Raw genomic sequence first — 15,708 nt, 5'->3', positions numbered from 1 at the left:
GAACTCATGTGCTGGGATGGCTTAGAGTTGAGCACATTTCCTGCACCGAATCCAGAAAATTACTGTTGGCCGCTGGTGAGTCTTACACTGCCTTTCATCAGGAGGGAGCTCTCCTTTCAGGGCCATCTCTTACAGACACTACACAATAAATATCCACATTAAATTATTTCCTTGAAAGGAGGGTAAACTTTCAGTTCTTTCATTCCTTACTCAGGAACAATTCCATAATTCTGAACTGATCATATGAGGGTCACTTCACTAGACACAAGACATGGAGAGCAACAAAATATAATGGTATTTGTATTTAAAAAGTAGCAGCAACCATTGCCATGCTCAGTCCCGATTCCCCTTCCAAGGAAATAGTGATTTCAAATCAGAGCAATGTCAGATGGGAAGTGAAGAGTACTACCATTACCCAACTTGCTGGAGAGAGCACTATGGTGGTTTTGTTAGCACCTTGCCCTAAAATGTTAGCTTATGCCCTAAAATGGAGATCAGCTTCACCTCCAATCCTGAGGAAAGGCCAACAGCTCCCTGCATCTCCCACTGCAGCAGCCACCCTGCTTCCATTGTGTTAAAGACCTCACCAAGTCTGGCACAAAGAGAAAGCCCCTGAGAAAGAAGAGGAAGACTAAAGAGCATTTAAACTAGGATTGTCCATCTAAGCAGGCCTTCGGCCAAACTGTCAAGATCATTCACAGCAAGGGGTGGTTTAAGGACTCCCCTCTGCCCTAGCCTCTATAGTCTATAGCTCATTTTTCAAGAGTCATCCAAAATAGGATAGCTTTTATCATGTGCACCTCTGTTACTCTATACAAGACTAACACTGTGTGTCAAAAATATTTTGTTTTATTCTTTAATTGAAACAGAAGCTGACCAGGTTCCACCTCCATGAAAAAAAACATCACGTTTAAAATTGGTTACACTAACAGCCTCCAGCAACACTCAAACAGCACACTATCAACAGAACAAACCCCAAGATGTTCCAAAGAAATATCCATGTTGTCCTCAAAATATTTGTTACACAGAATACAATCAAGTTTACTGGTTATGACAATTCATAGAATTTCTGCAATGTTTTCTTGAGATGCGTACAGTTCACTGCTGCAGTGCATCACATAGCACAGTGTGGCATGTGCTAGTTCTCCATAAAAAGGCCACTGGAATATCCATCTGATTGTGAACCAGGTTGCAAACTGCTGCACAAGCTTGCCCAAGAAAAGAAGTTTCCGGAAGATCTCACAGCTCATCTTTATCCCAGTCATCCAGATCCACATCACTGAGATCAATATCATCTTCAACTGGAAGCTGTGGAAAAGGGAAGGTTTTGAGCATGGGTTTAGAAGCACTTAACACAGGACATCGCTGATTCTGAAAGATGCTTACTTCATACCGAGAGTAAAGCTCCCTCCTGTCATCTCTGTCATTCATAAAAACTCACAGTGTATTAAGCACAGGACAAGTGATCAGAGTTTAGACTAGGAGGTTGTTTTCTACTAATAAAAATACTCCAGATAAAGGCAAACACAGATGTACTAATACTACTGTATTCTGCACTTTAATTCCATCTGAAATAGATAAAAGAATTGCAGTAACTTAAGTTTTTACAGCAATGTTGAACCTTAAGAACCTACTTAATCCCTGTTCTATATATTACATGGGCTTTCCCTTACAAACTGTCTGACATTAAGACTAACAATAAGGTCAACATACTGCAGAATGAAAGGCTCTGAAACACTCATTACTTTGAATGCATACACTATCACCTCCGTTATTCAGCACAAGTAGTAACACATTTCAGGCTCAAGGGATTCAACTTTCAGACCACATCCCAACAGCTAGACAGGAGTATCTGTCCACAGCGTCAGGTGATGAATGTGGTGTTTGGTCTAGTGGCAGGATTTAGATAATGGGAAACCATCAATACAACTTACCACAATCTTTGAAGAACAATTTTCACATTGCCAGTTCTTAGTTATTTTACCTAATCACTTCTGAGCCTAGCAAATCATTAGCACTTTTAGAAATTAAGCACCCCTTACCTCACCATCTTTGCCATCCCAAGGTTCAACTGAATGAATTTTAGGGAAAGCTCCACCAGCTACTGGTGCTGTAGAGCCACGACCAACAGATAGTTCCCTGAGGAAAAAAAACAACAAACAACAAAACAAGTTGAAGAAGTTTCTTCAGTTCCATCCACCTGGAACAGTGCCTGTTTCAGATAAAAGGAAGTCAACTTCAAGATCCGATCTCTGGAAGCAAATCTAAACTGTCTGGAAGCAAAAACTTTTCCATCTGAGAAGCAGAAAATTATAGAGCCTTTAAAGCAGCACTGCAAATTTGCAATTGGATTCAAAGAGACAAACAACGTGAATTATATTATTTCACATTTCAGCAGTCTCACAACCGTGGACACACACAGCCCCTTTAACAGTGTGTTGTTTATCACTTAAGGCAACTCCAAGAGCCTTCTAGTGTTGGAAGTCACCTGCAACTGTTACTGGAACTCTTTTATAATCATCTTTTTAGTGACGTTTGTAAGCAGAGACTAAGTGTCCACAGGTTACAGTGGGGAGGAGGTAACCAGCTTCAAGATACTCCATCTTGCACTTGCTAATTAGGCTTCCTCAAAAAGCCTAAATGTTAACATCCCAAACAGCTAATCCCTTTGCACTCTTTCAGAGGCAAATAAGACTGAACATGCATTCCTCCCTAGGTGGGACCTACAATTTTTATGCACTTCTTAAGTGCCAACTTCTTCACTTTTGGTGAATGAGAATGCCTATTAGATTACAAAAGCTGCACGCAGGAAGCTGAATTAACAGCCAGCTACCCCCAATGTGATTGTACTGCTTTCTCTAGGCAGCACAGCTGAGCTGAAGTTTCAAGTGAGAGATTATTCTAGCAAGAACTGCTCTGCAGTAAGACAATACCAAACCAATCACCTAATGTAATACAAGCTGTTAAGTTGGCTGTTGTGTCCTGAAAGCACCATCCACTCTCACCAGGAGAGGCTTCACTAAGATGGATTTTACACACTAAGAGACATTTGCCATGTCTGAAAAAGGCAGGTGTTTCTTGCATGCATTAGCACAAAGTGATCGGTATTACTTTCTTTGCGCCTAAATCCTAATTTTTACTTGATGTTCCAAGAATGGTCCCTTTCCCTTTTTGGCATTAAGAAAACAGTCTGATCACTTACACAGGTACGAGAATATAGCAATGTATCTATTAAACCAGCAGGAAAAGGGTTCAATTAATGTGCTTCTTATGGCAAGGTGAGGAGAGACTGTTGTATTTGCTTTTGTAATTCTGACTGTCCTCTGCCATTCTCTGAGCAAGGATACTGCTAATGTAAGCTCTCAAATGCTTACATTATATATGTACATATATAACTTATGGCAGCTGGTGATTTACCCTGAAGCAGAATTCCCACTTCACTTTGACCATGCTGAAGTAATAGTTTAAGCTTAGCTGCTCAATTTAATTGCTGCTGCCACCTTCTGTCATTTCCATTTCCTCTCCCCATTCAGTTCTTTGCAGCACTGGCTCTTGCCAAGCTACACAAGAGACAGTTTCACTGAACTTGAGCTGACTTTTTGGATGGATTGCTTCAGGTCCCTCAATTAGTTTATCACATGCCAGGGGAATGAGGAAGGTGGGAGAGAGAAGACAGGACCAGACCAAACCAGAAAGCTTAATAGCAACATACAGAACCTCAACAGCACCTATTTAGATACCCAAACTTGGAACTTCACAATTACTAAATCAGAATCCACCATTTGAATCAGACATTATTGATTACCAATTCCTGCCAATGTTTTTGATTACCAGAGAACCAGATTTTTTCAAGATCAAAGCTCACTTCTATTTTCAAACTGTTTTCAATATTTGTGCTAAAATATTTAAGTCTAAATGGCCAACTTCTTAATTCTGTCCACCATAAAAACACAGTGACTGCTTTATTAGCTGAAATCCCCACTGAAATAACTCCCTGACTCCTGTGAATACGTATTGCCTTAATTCTCTTAACTGTGCAAGTCTCACCTGATCCAGGAGAGCCTGATTTTGTTTTAAAGAGTCACAAAAGAGAAAGATTTAAGTCACTGAAAGATGTCATACCTGAGAAACTCATTAATCCCTTGCTCACTGAATGATCCTTTCAGAAGGGCAAATTTCATCTTCCGAGCATTAATAGCTGCCATTGCTGGGTACCCAAAGCCTCCAATCCCCAAAGAGCTCTCAAGATCTGACTGAGCACCCGCTTCTGTCCACAGCCACCTTCAGGAAATTATAAAACAGAAAATTAATAATTAGGATGAGCACTACAATCATGTAAGTCATACATATCCCACAACTCTGTAGAGTTCAAGCTGGGCTCTGAACTGCCCTTGACAGTGTCAGCTGTTACTAAGTCAGCAAGATCCCAGTCTTGAATCATGTAACAGAAGAAAGCCCCTCCCTGACAGCACTTCGAGGCCAGCCCCATGCTCACAGCCACTAAAAACTGGACCAGAACAACAGCAAAACACAGTCCAGGGAAAGAACTACATTACCGATCTGAACAAATTGCTATACTTTAGTATATAATAAGGCTTAAAACGGTTCACAGATCCAAATATGACAAATTTACAGCCCAAATCCCACTGCAGAGGATTTCTGGCCAAGATCTGCAAGACCATTATTTCACTCCGTATTAGTTCCTTGCTGGTAAGGTTTCAGTTCCTCTAATGCTTAGAACAAGTCCCCTGAGGAACCTCTGGAATCAACTAGTCTCAGCATTTTCCCCAGGCTTTCAAGTCATTTTGCCCTCTTTTCACAGCAGTCTGTGTCAGAACTCTCACCTAGAGAAGACCCAGGGATCCTAACCTCTGCTTGAGAGGAGGAGAAAAGGCAAAGCCTGATAGCCTGCTTCATTGAGAGCGTGAAACTTGTTAATAAACTGCAATTTACTTTTATTTTTTGAGGATTCAGTCATACTGGCAGACTCACCCACCAGCAAAAGACTCTAAAAGAAACTGGATAAATGCTATCCTAAAAATATTGTAGCATTCAGGACAAAAGTAAAAAATTCTTAATCTGATCTCGTTCTTGCTTAGATATCATTTGTAGATTTGAGAGGATGAAAAGAAAACCAACAAGGAGTATGAATAAACCAGGAGTTTATTCATCCCCACCCACAGCACAGTTTGTGAGATACCACGATACACTATCTTGAACAAGGAACAACTCTTATCTGCAGGTAGACTGCTATCATACAAATTAGATTCTGTTACATCTAAAAAATGCTCACATCTTTTCAAAGACAACTTGTCTACAATGAGACTTACCCCCACATTTTCTTTTTGTATTTTTCAGCCATTTTTAACATGACATCCAGGTAAGAATTCCTCCCTGAAGCTCCTGTTAGACAGGATTGAACAAGTTAAACACAACTACATGCTTTAAGTGACAAATTCACACAGAAATCTGTTTGCTTGTATGTCTACCTGTGTCAAGAATATGAGGCAGGACAGAAATGATGCAGAGCTGATGAGCATCACAGGTATTCTTCAGAACATCTTCACTGATTATCTAGAAGAAAGCAGCAGAAAGTCAATCAGATTACGACATGGTTACCCAAGCTGTGACTGCACTTCCCTCCAGTAGCCTATCAACTCCATACTACAAGGTAATAAGCATTGAAACAACTTGCCAGAATGCTTACAAGACTCCTCACCGGTCCCCCAATGCAAGACTAATTACAAGAAGTTCACAAAGTCCTCTGCCAAGACATCATAACACAAAAATAAGCACTACCAAATAAGGCTTAGAGAGAACAGCAAGATCACAGATGCTAAAAATCACTGTCCTTGGAAAAAGCACATCCAGACCTACACGTATGCCTGCAGGTTTCATTCATAATACTGCTAGTATAAGGAGAGCCAGCAGGGTGCAGCATCTGCTGAGGATGAGAACATTTAATCAACATTAACGGCAATTACCAGTTTTGCGTGACCTACCTTAAAAAGGAATCAACCCATTTATCTACACCTCCAAACTTTGATTGTGCACCTTTGCCAGTAAAAAAAAATCTAAGCATACAGCCCCAATACATGTCCATCAATTACGTGCATGTACTATTGTACTAACATTATGTACATTATAAGCCATGCAGAAAATTGACATTTTAAAAGGGTAACAAAGATGAAACAATCACCATCGTTAAAAATATTAATAGTACAAATCTTTTCTTTTTCTTCCTGCACCCCAATAGATTGTCTTGGATACACCCCACTTTGGGGACAACTGATCACCATTTCAAATCCACCAACATCAAGCTGAAACTAGTGGAGTTTTCTGGACAACAAGCAAGCTCAGTTCTTATGCATCTCCTAATGGATGGCTTGCCAATGACAAAACCATGCCCTCCTGTTGTAAAAAAAAAAAAGATGGGGCACAGAACCCAACCTTTTCACTCATTCCTCAATAGGATTCAGACACCCTGATACCATCCCATTAGTGTCTTCACTCTATCAATTCTGATAATCTTTCAGTTCAGAAATTCAGTGAAAAATAAGTAACAGCTGAATGATCAGACTTGTCATCCTTGACTGTCTGCTGCAAAAGAGTGCACAGGCAACATGTTTAGGCTATTTACAATAACATAGTCCTGTAAAAACTGCAGCAAAGGATATGATGGAAAAGCAATTTGAGAAAGTGATGTAGAGGTACCTCCAGGAGCTCAGGTGGTGGTGCATTATCAGAAAACAGATCCAGAGCACGAGAAACGATGTCAGATCTGGTTCTCCCACCATCATAATCAACAGGATCTTCTCCTTTCTGGAAAATTTTAATGGTAGGAAATCCACGAATCTGCAAGAAAAGTTGAAACCATCAGAATCACATAAATCTGAAAATTTATGGTGGAAGTTATGTGATACTCCAACACATTTCAGGTGAAGAAAAAGGGAAGAGATTCAACACCTATGTGAATCAAGTCTCCCAGCCTGTTACAACTGAACAATTGTTTCCTAGTTGTGCAATAATTCAAAACAAGGTTAACATACACTGATACACTGTTTCAAGTCTTAGGTCTGATGAATCAGTAATGGTTTCATATCAATTCAGATGTACCAAGCACTGCAGGTTTAAGTGCCATGAGGGCTATTTTAACTCTTCATTTTTATTAGACAGTAGTTTCCCCATTTTCTTGGGTAGGAGGGGACAGCACTGTGCCTATATGGCAACAAGTAGACCTTAAGCTCCCCCTGCTACATTCCCACTAAAATTTGTTCAGTGCTCCCACTGACTGCCAGTCATGTGCACAGGAAAACTAAGCAGCATACTGTGAACATCCTGTACTGTACTAAAAATTAAAAAGTATCAGGTCCTTTTGGACTCACAGCATCGCTGATGGGGGCAGCTAACATTGTCAGTGATCTCCAATATCTGGCTCCAAGATGTACAGGTAGATGTGCAAGTTCTGGAGATACCCAGCCAGCATATAGTCTGAGAGACCTTTCACTTCAGATGATGAAACTATACAAGATTTCACGGACATACAGAGCCATTTTCATCAGCAACATCCAGATTTATTCATTTATCTCATCCCATTCGTTTATATTCTTACTGACATTCAGGAAAGAATATTGTGGGAAAATAGTGTGTGACACAACAGTATTTTTAGCACAAACATTTAAATGGTACCAGATTAAGAAACGGCTCAGTATGCATTCCAGGGAAATCTGACTTACTAGAGATGTGAAAGAAATTGTAACCACTGCAGAACACACTTACCCCATATCTGCTTGCCAGCATCTGATTAACAGTTGCATCTACTGCAGCCAGCTTTACTTTTCCCTTTGTTTGTTCCTTCACCTCAGTGGCAGCGGCTGCCCATTCTGGCTCCAGGCTGAAAAACGAAGGATAAAAGTTCTCTAAGCTTTAAGAAAGCTAGCAAAGTACACCACGTTTCGTGTAGCATACACCACGCAGAAAAAAAATAAAGCCTCTGCAGACAGTGACAGCTAGGAGGGTTATTCCAAATGAGACTCAGGTCCCACATAACTTCTGGATCTTATTTCCACTGGTAACTGGGCATTTTACTGCTAAGGCAGGATGCAGCCAGAGCAGCATCAAGGTGCCCTGAGCAGTCAAAGCCCACGCATGCTTGTTAAAACATCTTACAGAAACCCCCACTTCTGACATACCAGAGATGCAAGTTCTCCTTTAGGGAATTAAGGATATCACACAAAACAAAGCATTAATGTGAACTCAACTGTTGAAGAAAAAGCTCATTTACTTTTTGCAGTGCCCACACCATGGAGCATAAAACTCCACCATCCACACATCATCACTGTTTATGACGTTCTTATCGAAGCTGTCATCGGTCAGCTCAATCACATCCCTCTTATCACCACCTCCGCTCTCTCGGCTCTGTAAGAAACAAACAGACCCTCACATAAGTGCGTCATGTCATACCAAATGGTCTTTATTTGAATGAGACACAAAGCAGGCAGTATAGGTTACACAACTTCTCCATTTTTAGAACTGACAATACACACAGTCTGCTCCCACAGCACTTTCAAGAAACAGTAAGCAATCCTTCTCTTAAAATCAGGTCAAACTGATTAACAAGAGGAGGGAACACTTTCCCGGTTCTTCATGCTCTGAGCTGCCCAAGAACAAAGTGCTCTCCAACCCCCTCCCCCACCACTGTGTTGTGGTTTCCAGGCAAAACAAACACATGTAAGAGCAATACACAGTACAGGGCACAGATCACCCAAGTCTTCTGCCTGCCCAGCCTGAGGACGTTGGAGCGCATTTGCTCCAGGATTTAGAAACATTAGCAGGAGCCAGAAGCTTTTCAATTTGCCTTTAGGGAGAAATCCAGCAAGCCAACTTCAGAACACAATCAAATTCAGAAAAGCCTCATCCATTCAGCTTAGCCTAGAACTAGGCAAATGATACCTCAGCCAGCTGAAGAAAAGGGCTAACAGGGTTAGTTCAAAGGGAGACACACCTGGGGAAGAATCACCTCATACTGGGGACTAACTGTAAAGTAGCTTTTCACAGAGACCCGAGGGTCTTGGTGGATGAGCTGAATAAGAGCCAGCACTGGACCCCTGTGGCAAAGGCAACAGCCCCCCAAGCTACACTTGGGGTTGCCAGCAGAGTTGGGGAGATCTTTTCCTCTGCTCAGCACTGTGTGAGACACGCAAGAGTCCTGGGTGTACTTCTGGGCTCCCCAGCATAACCAGTATAAGAAGTATACACACACTGGAGTAAGTCCAGCCAGGGGTCAAAGCTGGTTAAGGGCTTTGAGCATCTGACGTATGATAAGTTGAGAAAGATGGGACTGCTCAGCTGGAAAGAAAGAAAACTTAACATAGATCCTATCCATGTATATAAATACCTGAGTGAAAGGGAGTAAATAAAAGAAAGGCAGGTTCTTCTCTGCAATACCCAGTCACAGGACAAAAAGGGCGTAAGTTGAAACACAAGAATCTAGTTTAAATACAAGAGAAAACTTTTCTACTCTGAGTGTGGTTAAACACTGGAATAGGTTGCCTGAAAAGTGCAATCCACATGGAGTCTCAGTCTTTGGAGATACTAACAACTTGGTGGGACACAGCCCTGAGCAATCTGCTCAAGCTGGCCCTGCATTGGGCAGGAGGGCTGGACTAGACAGCCTCCAGAGGTTCCTTCCAACTTCAACTATTCTGTGAAATGAACACAGGCTCTTCTGTACAGTCTCCAGTTGGACATACACATTCTCTCAAATACCTGTTTCCCAGAACTATATCCTCCACTTCTGCCACTAAGACGGTCTTTCACCAGGGACCGAAGAGCGCTTAAAGCAGCATCAACAATAGCATCACTTGTCCTGCCACCTGCAAAGCAGCAAAATGAGCGATTGAAGCATCAAAGGCCAGGTTAAGGTAGGCCCTCAACTTCATTAACAAACTTAATACTCTCTCATTCTATGGATTTTTCACAAAAAGCAGGACTGGACTATGAGTGATATGGTACTACTGGTGGAACATCACTGACAAACACAAACAATATGGTTACTTCACTCCAATTTTTAACTGCCACCCTTATCTGATGTGGGGTAACTGTGGCAAGCTCCCAGCAAACAGGAAGAAAGGAATAATTCTTTAGAACTGCTTAGCAATCTCCATCAACTGCAGGTGGGACTGTTAGCCCACACTATGAGACATGCACAGTTTGGTCAAGTTAGTCCCACCCACCCGTGTACCAGTTGCTACAAACACTAGACAGGAAGGAAACACCACACAAGACAGCATTGGCAGCTACCATAATTACTATATCCCGGAAAGTTTTCAGACATGCAACACACAAATAAGCATCACATTTACCCTGATAATCCTCTGCTTTGTTTTTGTTGGCTCCAAATATCTTGATAGTTGGAAACCCTCTGACTCCATACTGTCCACCCAAGGACTGATGTTTGTCTGCATCTACTGCACCTACTTTCACTACACCCTGTGGAAGTAAAAACAAATACTAAGACAAGACATCTACAATGATTTAACACATTTTATACTCTGTGAATGCTGGGGGGGGGTGCAGAGTGTGTTATTAGGAGGGTACAAAAACAGTCACCAGAAGAGAGGTGCAATCCCCCCCCAGAAGCATTAACCTACAGAATACCGTATGTCCATTCTTTCTTCGTCCTGACAAACAAGATTTTAAATTGTTTGGCATTTTTTTAGCTTGTGATTAGAAGAAGGGGAATATATTAAACATAGGCAAGAGTTCAACAAATCACTACCTGACCAAGTTTTCAGTAATTAAAGAAATATTCATCACTAACAGCTTAGAACACTGTTTTTACATGCTTTTCCTGTACTTCAGAGGCAGGCAACAGAACAGTGAGGAAGAAACGAGGAACATGCTATCTGGGGGGATGACCAGATTCTAATGCCTTCTGTTAAAAGCAGCCCTGGCTGTTAAAAGCAGCCCTGGAAAACAGTGAAGGGAATTCACAAGGACAGAATTTACCTGCTTCCTCTATAATTCAATGGCTTTTTTTTTAAAAAAAGGAAAACACCCACAAAAAATACTGTCTGTTTAAGTGCTTCTGACCGGCCACTTTCCTGGCTGGACAAGTGTGACTAAAGTGATACAGTTTTGGGGACCAAGCCCCAAGGCAGAAGACCAACAGCCAAACTCTCCTCAATCCCCTGCCACAAGCACATTTGAAAGGCTGAACAACTTACCTTTAATGCTGTTGCTGCTTTCTTCCACTCAGGGGTTAGTCTTTGACAATGACCACACCTTTTAGGAAACAAAACAGAGTAATTGTCATTCAGACCTGATAATTATTTCACAAAATACAGAATGGTCTTGTTAGGTTTGCAATTACCAAACAATCACTCACAGCAAACTTAGGAGAGTTAAGATCTTCTCAGGAAGAGGGGAAAAGGCTATGCCACAACATCGCATCATCAGACTTCTGAAGAAAACACATGTACTCCACATGTATTATACAAGTGCATGCAAACGCACATATGCACACACATCTCAAAAGGTAGCTGGCTTTCCTAGCACAGAGGCAAACATGAGCACCAAAATCCAGATTTGCACACTAGTCTGCTTGTTGCAAACTAAAATGGTGATGAGACCTGAAAAAAATATTCTAGAGGTAACTTCTTCACCAGCAAGAATTTGTGGCACATTTCCTGGAGGTGTCTGGCAGACAAGAGCAACAGCTGACTGGCAACTAGAGTACAGTCACAGTATCACAAGTCTGTAAGGGAAAGAGGAGCTACCATTTTATTTATACCTGTTCCACACTTGACTGCTATTGTTCAATAAAGCTTTCTTTTGCCTGTAAAGCTGCAACACTACAGGTGTCACAACAAGCTTCCCCCAAGCCTCTAAGTCCAGCTTCAATGAAAGGCCCCTTTCTCCAGAATGTGGAGCTTTGGATGGCAATAGCACAGAGGACTTGTGCAAAGGTAGACTATACATCATCAGAATTTACATGGAAGAGACTCCATGCTTTGGACATGAGCAGGACAGAGACAGAAGTGCTAAATTCAGATGCATAAACCCAGGATTTTCCAAAGGAAATTGGAAATTCTAAGTGTGAATTCAAGCTCTGTGCTTTCACATCAGCATGTGTGAGACAGAAGTGAGGGGCCTTGTTGTGGTTTAACCCCAGCCAGGTTGCTGGTTGCCTATTGCACTTTGATTAGTCATTTTTAACACTGACTTCAGTAAAAATTGAAGTAGTAAAATGGCATAGAAGGTTTTGTTATTAGACCCTATTTACCGACTTGAAACCAATTCCTGCCTTTTTTCCTCATGAGGGAATTTAAAATAGGAACTCCAACTGGAGTTATTTTGCTAGGCATGAGGCCATCAAAGTGATAACTGTACTGCCAGCAACTGACTGAAACCCTGCACTGATCAGTAGCAGATTCCTATGCTGCTCCTCCATGATAAGAACAGGCAAGTATGTAGCTGTAATTCTTACCATGGGGCATAGAACTCCACGAGCCAGAGGTTCTCACTCTGAATGACCTCCTTGTTGAAGTTAGTTGGTGTCAGCTCTATCACATCATCACTGGCTGAGTATAAACTGTTAACCACAAGGAATAGCGTGCAGCTCACTGTGCCTAGAACAAAAAGCAAATAAATCAGCATTCCTGCAGAACATTTATGATTTTCCTGTTGCCACAGCTAAATCATCTCCCCATTCCTTACAAATCAGCAGGGGAGGGAAAAAAAAATAAAAAAAAAATGAGGGGACACAACAGACTCAATGGATTCAAGGGCCAGGGAAAAAAAAAAAAAAAAGAGGAATTTAAGGCAAGATATATGCCTCTCCTCCTCACTTAAATCAGGATTCCACAGGATCACGCAACACATTAACTGCACCTAAAGCTAGCCAGGGTTATGCCACTCCCAGTATAACTCTCTGAAGAACAGTTTGTCAAAGCTGCTACTCTAACCCTACGAGACCAGCAGAACTTCCACAGGGATCCCCACAATTAGCTTCAATTTCTTTCAGTTCTTTCTCATAGAACCTCTTAAGCCCACACCTCTTGCACAGCAGGCAAACATATCTTTCATAGGACCACATAACTCAGGACTGTCCCAACTAGTTTTAGTATAGTCACACTGATTTGAAGACTGACTTGATGCTAGTGCAAGGAGATCCTTCATTCTTGCTCATCAGGAAGGATCTTAGTCTACCACTGAGTTATCTCTCTAGCAACAGACTGGAGAACAACAGCGAAATCTCTGGTTAATAACTCAAGCACTTTTAGAACCCTAAAAAATTGAAAGGTACAAGGAAATTGCTTTCTCTGAAGAAAGACTTCATACTTCTGGATCTTCTATCTTCAGACTTGGCATATAAAACCTCATAATCCTTCCTTCTACCAAGTCAGAGAGATTGAAATACGACAACCATCTCTGTAACAAAATCCACACAGCAGAAAACTTTCCTTAACCCACCAAAGACTGGGGGGAGTAAGAGTTCAGACATCTAAATTAGATCTACATAATAAAGTAGTTAGCTTTGCTGTGAGTGGTTACTAAATTGCATAGGAAGCTGCACATTCTCTCTCAAGACTGAATGTGAGAGGAAGATGCAATTCAATGATGCAGACACTTCACAGCACATGGTACACAGATTGCACAGCATCACCTATGCTTTATCAGTCCTGCTCAAGAAAAGCCAGTTTCTATCCTGCAGGTGAGAGAAGCTGACATCTTCCAGGTTATCCAACTACAGATCTGGACTGAATTGACATGCTGCAGCCCACCACCCTATCCACTGCACTACTCCCTCTTCTAAATGCTTCTTTTAGCCCTAGAACCCAACCTTTTTCTTCTGGTGTGATCCTAGTTGGTTTACATTACCACATTTATACATTAGACTGGCTGTCTTCATTCAGCATGCCTACGTACAAACAGCACTTCATCAGAACTGATCAACTGACTTCCAAGGCAATCTGTGGCTGTCACAGCATGTTACGGTGACCTACAGTAGCAGCTGCCACTGGGGCAGAGTAAGAAAAGAAGGATGGAAAAAGCTACTTGAATGTTACAGTCACTCTCAAACAAGAAACCCTTCTTTAGGTGGAATGAGAACATTATATTTAAATCAGCGTATTTCAGCATCACCTAAGGAGACCTCTAGCAAAATCCATTCAGAAGCTGAACAGACTTCCCTCAGACATTTCTGCCACTTCAAATAGAGAAGTCCTAGCTTACCTAAAAATACCTGCTAAAAAGAACTCACAAAAGAAAGCACAAAGTGAAATTCACCAAGTCACATATCACCACTTTTTATTTTGCCATTCATGAACTGGTGGCATAATCTTCCTTTCTACCGTGCAATATTAAAGGTTTAATTAATCTTTAGGAAATAAAAGGGTAATTTTCCTACAAGCATCTACGCCAGGAAAATGCAGATGGGGGGAGGGGAGGAGGAGAAGAGAGAGAAAAAAGCTTTTGCTATGGGACGTGGATGATGATTCTGTTAACTTCCCCCTTAAAATATCCACTCCTTCCTCAGCAGAGGAGCTCGAATGGGACTGCTTCACAGGTTTACCGATTTATTTGGCACAGAAGACCCAGCAGCAGGGGGAGGGGAAGAAGCAGCACAATTCCGCACGGGCTCCTCCTTTTGTCTTCACTCATTGCTTTCTTGCTGCTCTTACAGCACTAGCTCCCACGTCAGGGCAGCCAAGCAAGTAAACATCACCGCTCAATGGAAACTAAAGCTTGTCTAGTTCTATTAGGGCGAGAGATAAGCACCTTTTGTTTGTCTGTTTTTGCTGCCGAAACCTTTCAACTATCTCCCGGCGCTTCAGCAGCCCACTGATAACCTACACCCCCGGGGAGTGCAGAGGCCGGAATCGGCAATGGCCGTCATCCGCTCCGCTGCCGGCCACCGCGAAGAGCGACCCGCACGGCCCAGAGCCCCCGCTCCTCCACGAGCGGGAAACGGACTCACGGCGGTTCCGCATCCGTGACCAATGGCCGCCCAGCCCCCTCCGGCCGCGACGGGCCCGCACCCCCGCCGGGCCCCGAGCAGGCGGGACAGGGAAGCCGCGACCCGCCGCCCCTCCGGCCTCCCCCCGCCCCGCCCCGTCCCGTCCCGTCCCGTCCCGTCCCGTCCCCTCAGCGGCCCCGCCGCGCGCGGCTCCTACCCCACCACAAGCAGCCCGCCGCACGCGCCCCCATGGCTGCCTCCCGCTCCTTGGGCCACCGCTACCAGAACCTGCCCGCCCCGTCCCACCGCCCACGCGCCGCGCGTCTTCCCGCCGTGGCTGCCGCCCATTGGCGGCCCCGGCGCTCGCGCACTGAGATAGCCAATGAGAGGGGTCCGCGTTAGCCGGTGCGGGGCGCGGGTGGTCGGAGCAAGCTTGGAGGGGCGGAGATGGGTGGTAGGGCCGGGCCTGGGGTGCGGGAATGGCCGGGAGGTGCCATGGGCAGGAGGGCGGCAGAGGTGTGCATGCTGAGAGCAGCCCTGGGAAGAGCGCGATCAGCCTCCTTCTAGCACCTTCTCAGGGTCCTGAGGCGCTGCCCGTCTCCCGGCGCTGGGGATGCTGGCTGGATCCCACGCAGGTCTTCAGGGAGAAGGTCCGGTTTGGTGCCCGAGCTGCTTTTTCTCTACTGCCTCTAAGCTCAAACATCAGCCTCCAGGACTTCACAGCCTAAATAGTGCTGCTGTGAAAA

At 43.3% G+C, this 15,708-nt stretch overlaps 1 protein-coding gene across 1 annotated transcript; it reads right to left on the bottom strand.

Moving 5' to 3' along the window:
* Positions 1–833: 833 nt before the first annotated feature.
* Positions 834–15,303, bottom strand: PDIA6 (protein disulfide isomerase family A member 6). The gene is made up of 13 exons (XM_061351720.1): positions 15,180–15,303; positions 12,491–12,632; positions 11,229–11,286; positions 10,365–10,491; positions 9,769–9,875; positions 8,285–8,418; positions 7,780–7,894; positions 6,715–6,855; positions 5,490–5,574; positions 5,331–5,403; positions 4,123–4,281; positions 2,043–2,139; positions 834–1,308 (listed from the first exon to the last, which is right to left on the bottom strand). Exons 1-13 carry the CDS (start codon positions 15,211–15,213, stop codon positions 1,240–1,242), a joined length of 1,341 nt encoding a protein of 446 aa, XP_061207704.1. The 5' UTR covers positions 15,214–15,303; the 3' UTR covers positions 834–1,239.
* Positions 15,304–15,708: the final 405 nt, after the last annotated feature.

The sequence above is a fragment of the Neopsephotus bourkii genome, unplaced genomic scaffold, assembly GCF_033783945.1.
Source record: "Neopsephotus bourkii isolate Nb327-2 ecotype Australia unplaced genomic scaffold, CSIRO-AGI_Nbou_v1 NB_595, whole genome shotgun sequence".
Lineage (NCBI taxonomy): Eukaryota > Metazoa > Chordata > Aves > Psittaciformes > Psittacidae > Neopsephotus > Neopsephotus bourkii.
The sequence above is the reverse complement of the archived record's forward strand: the minus strand, read 5'-3'. Positions and strand labels throughout refer to the sequence as shown.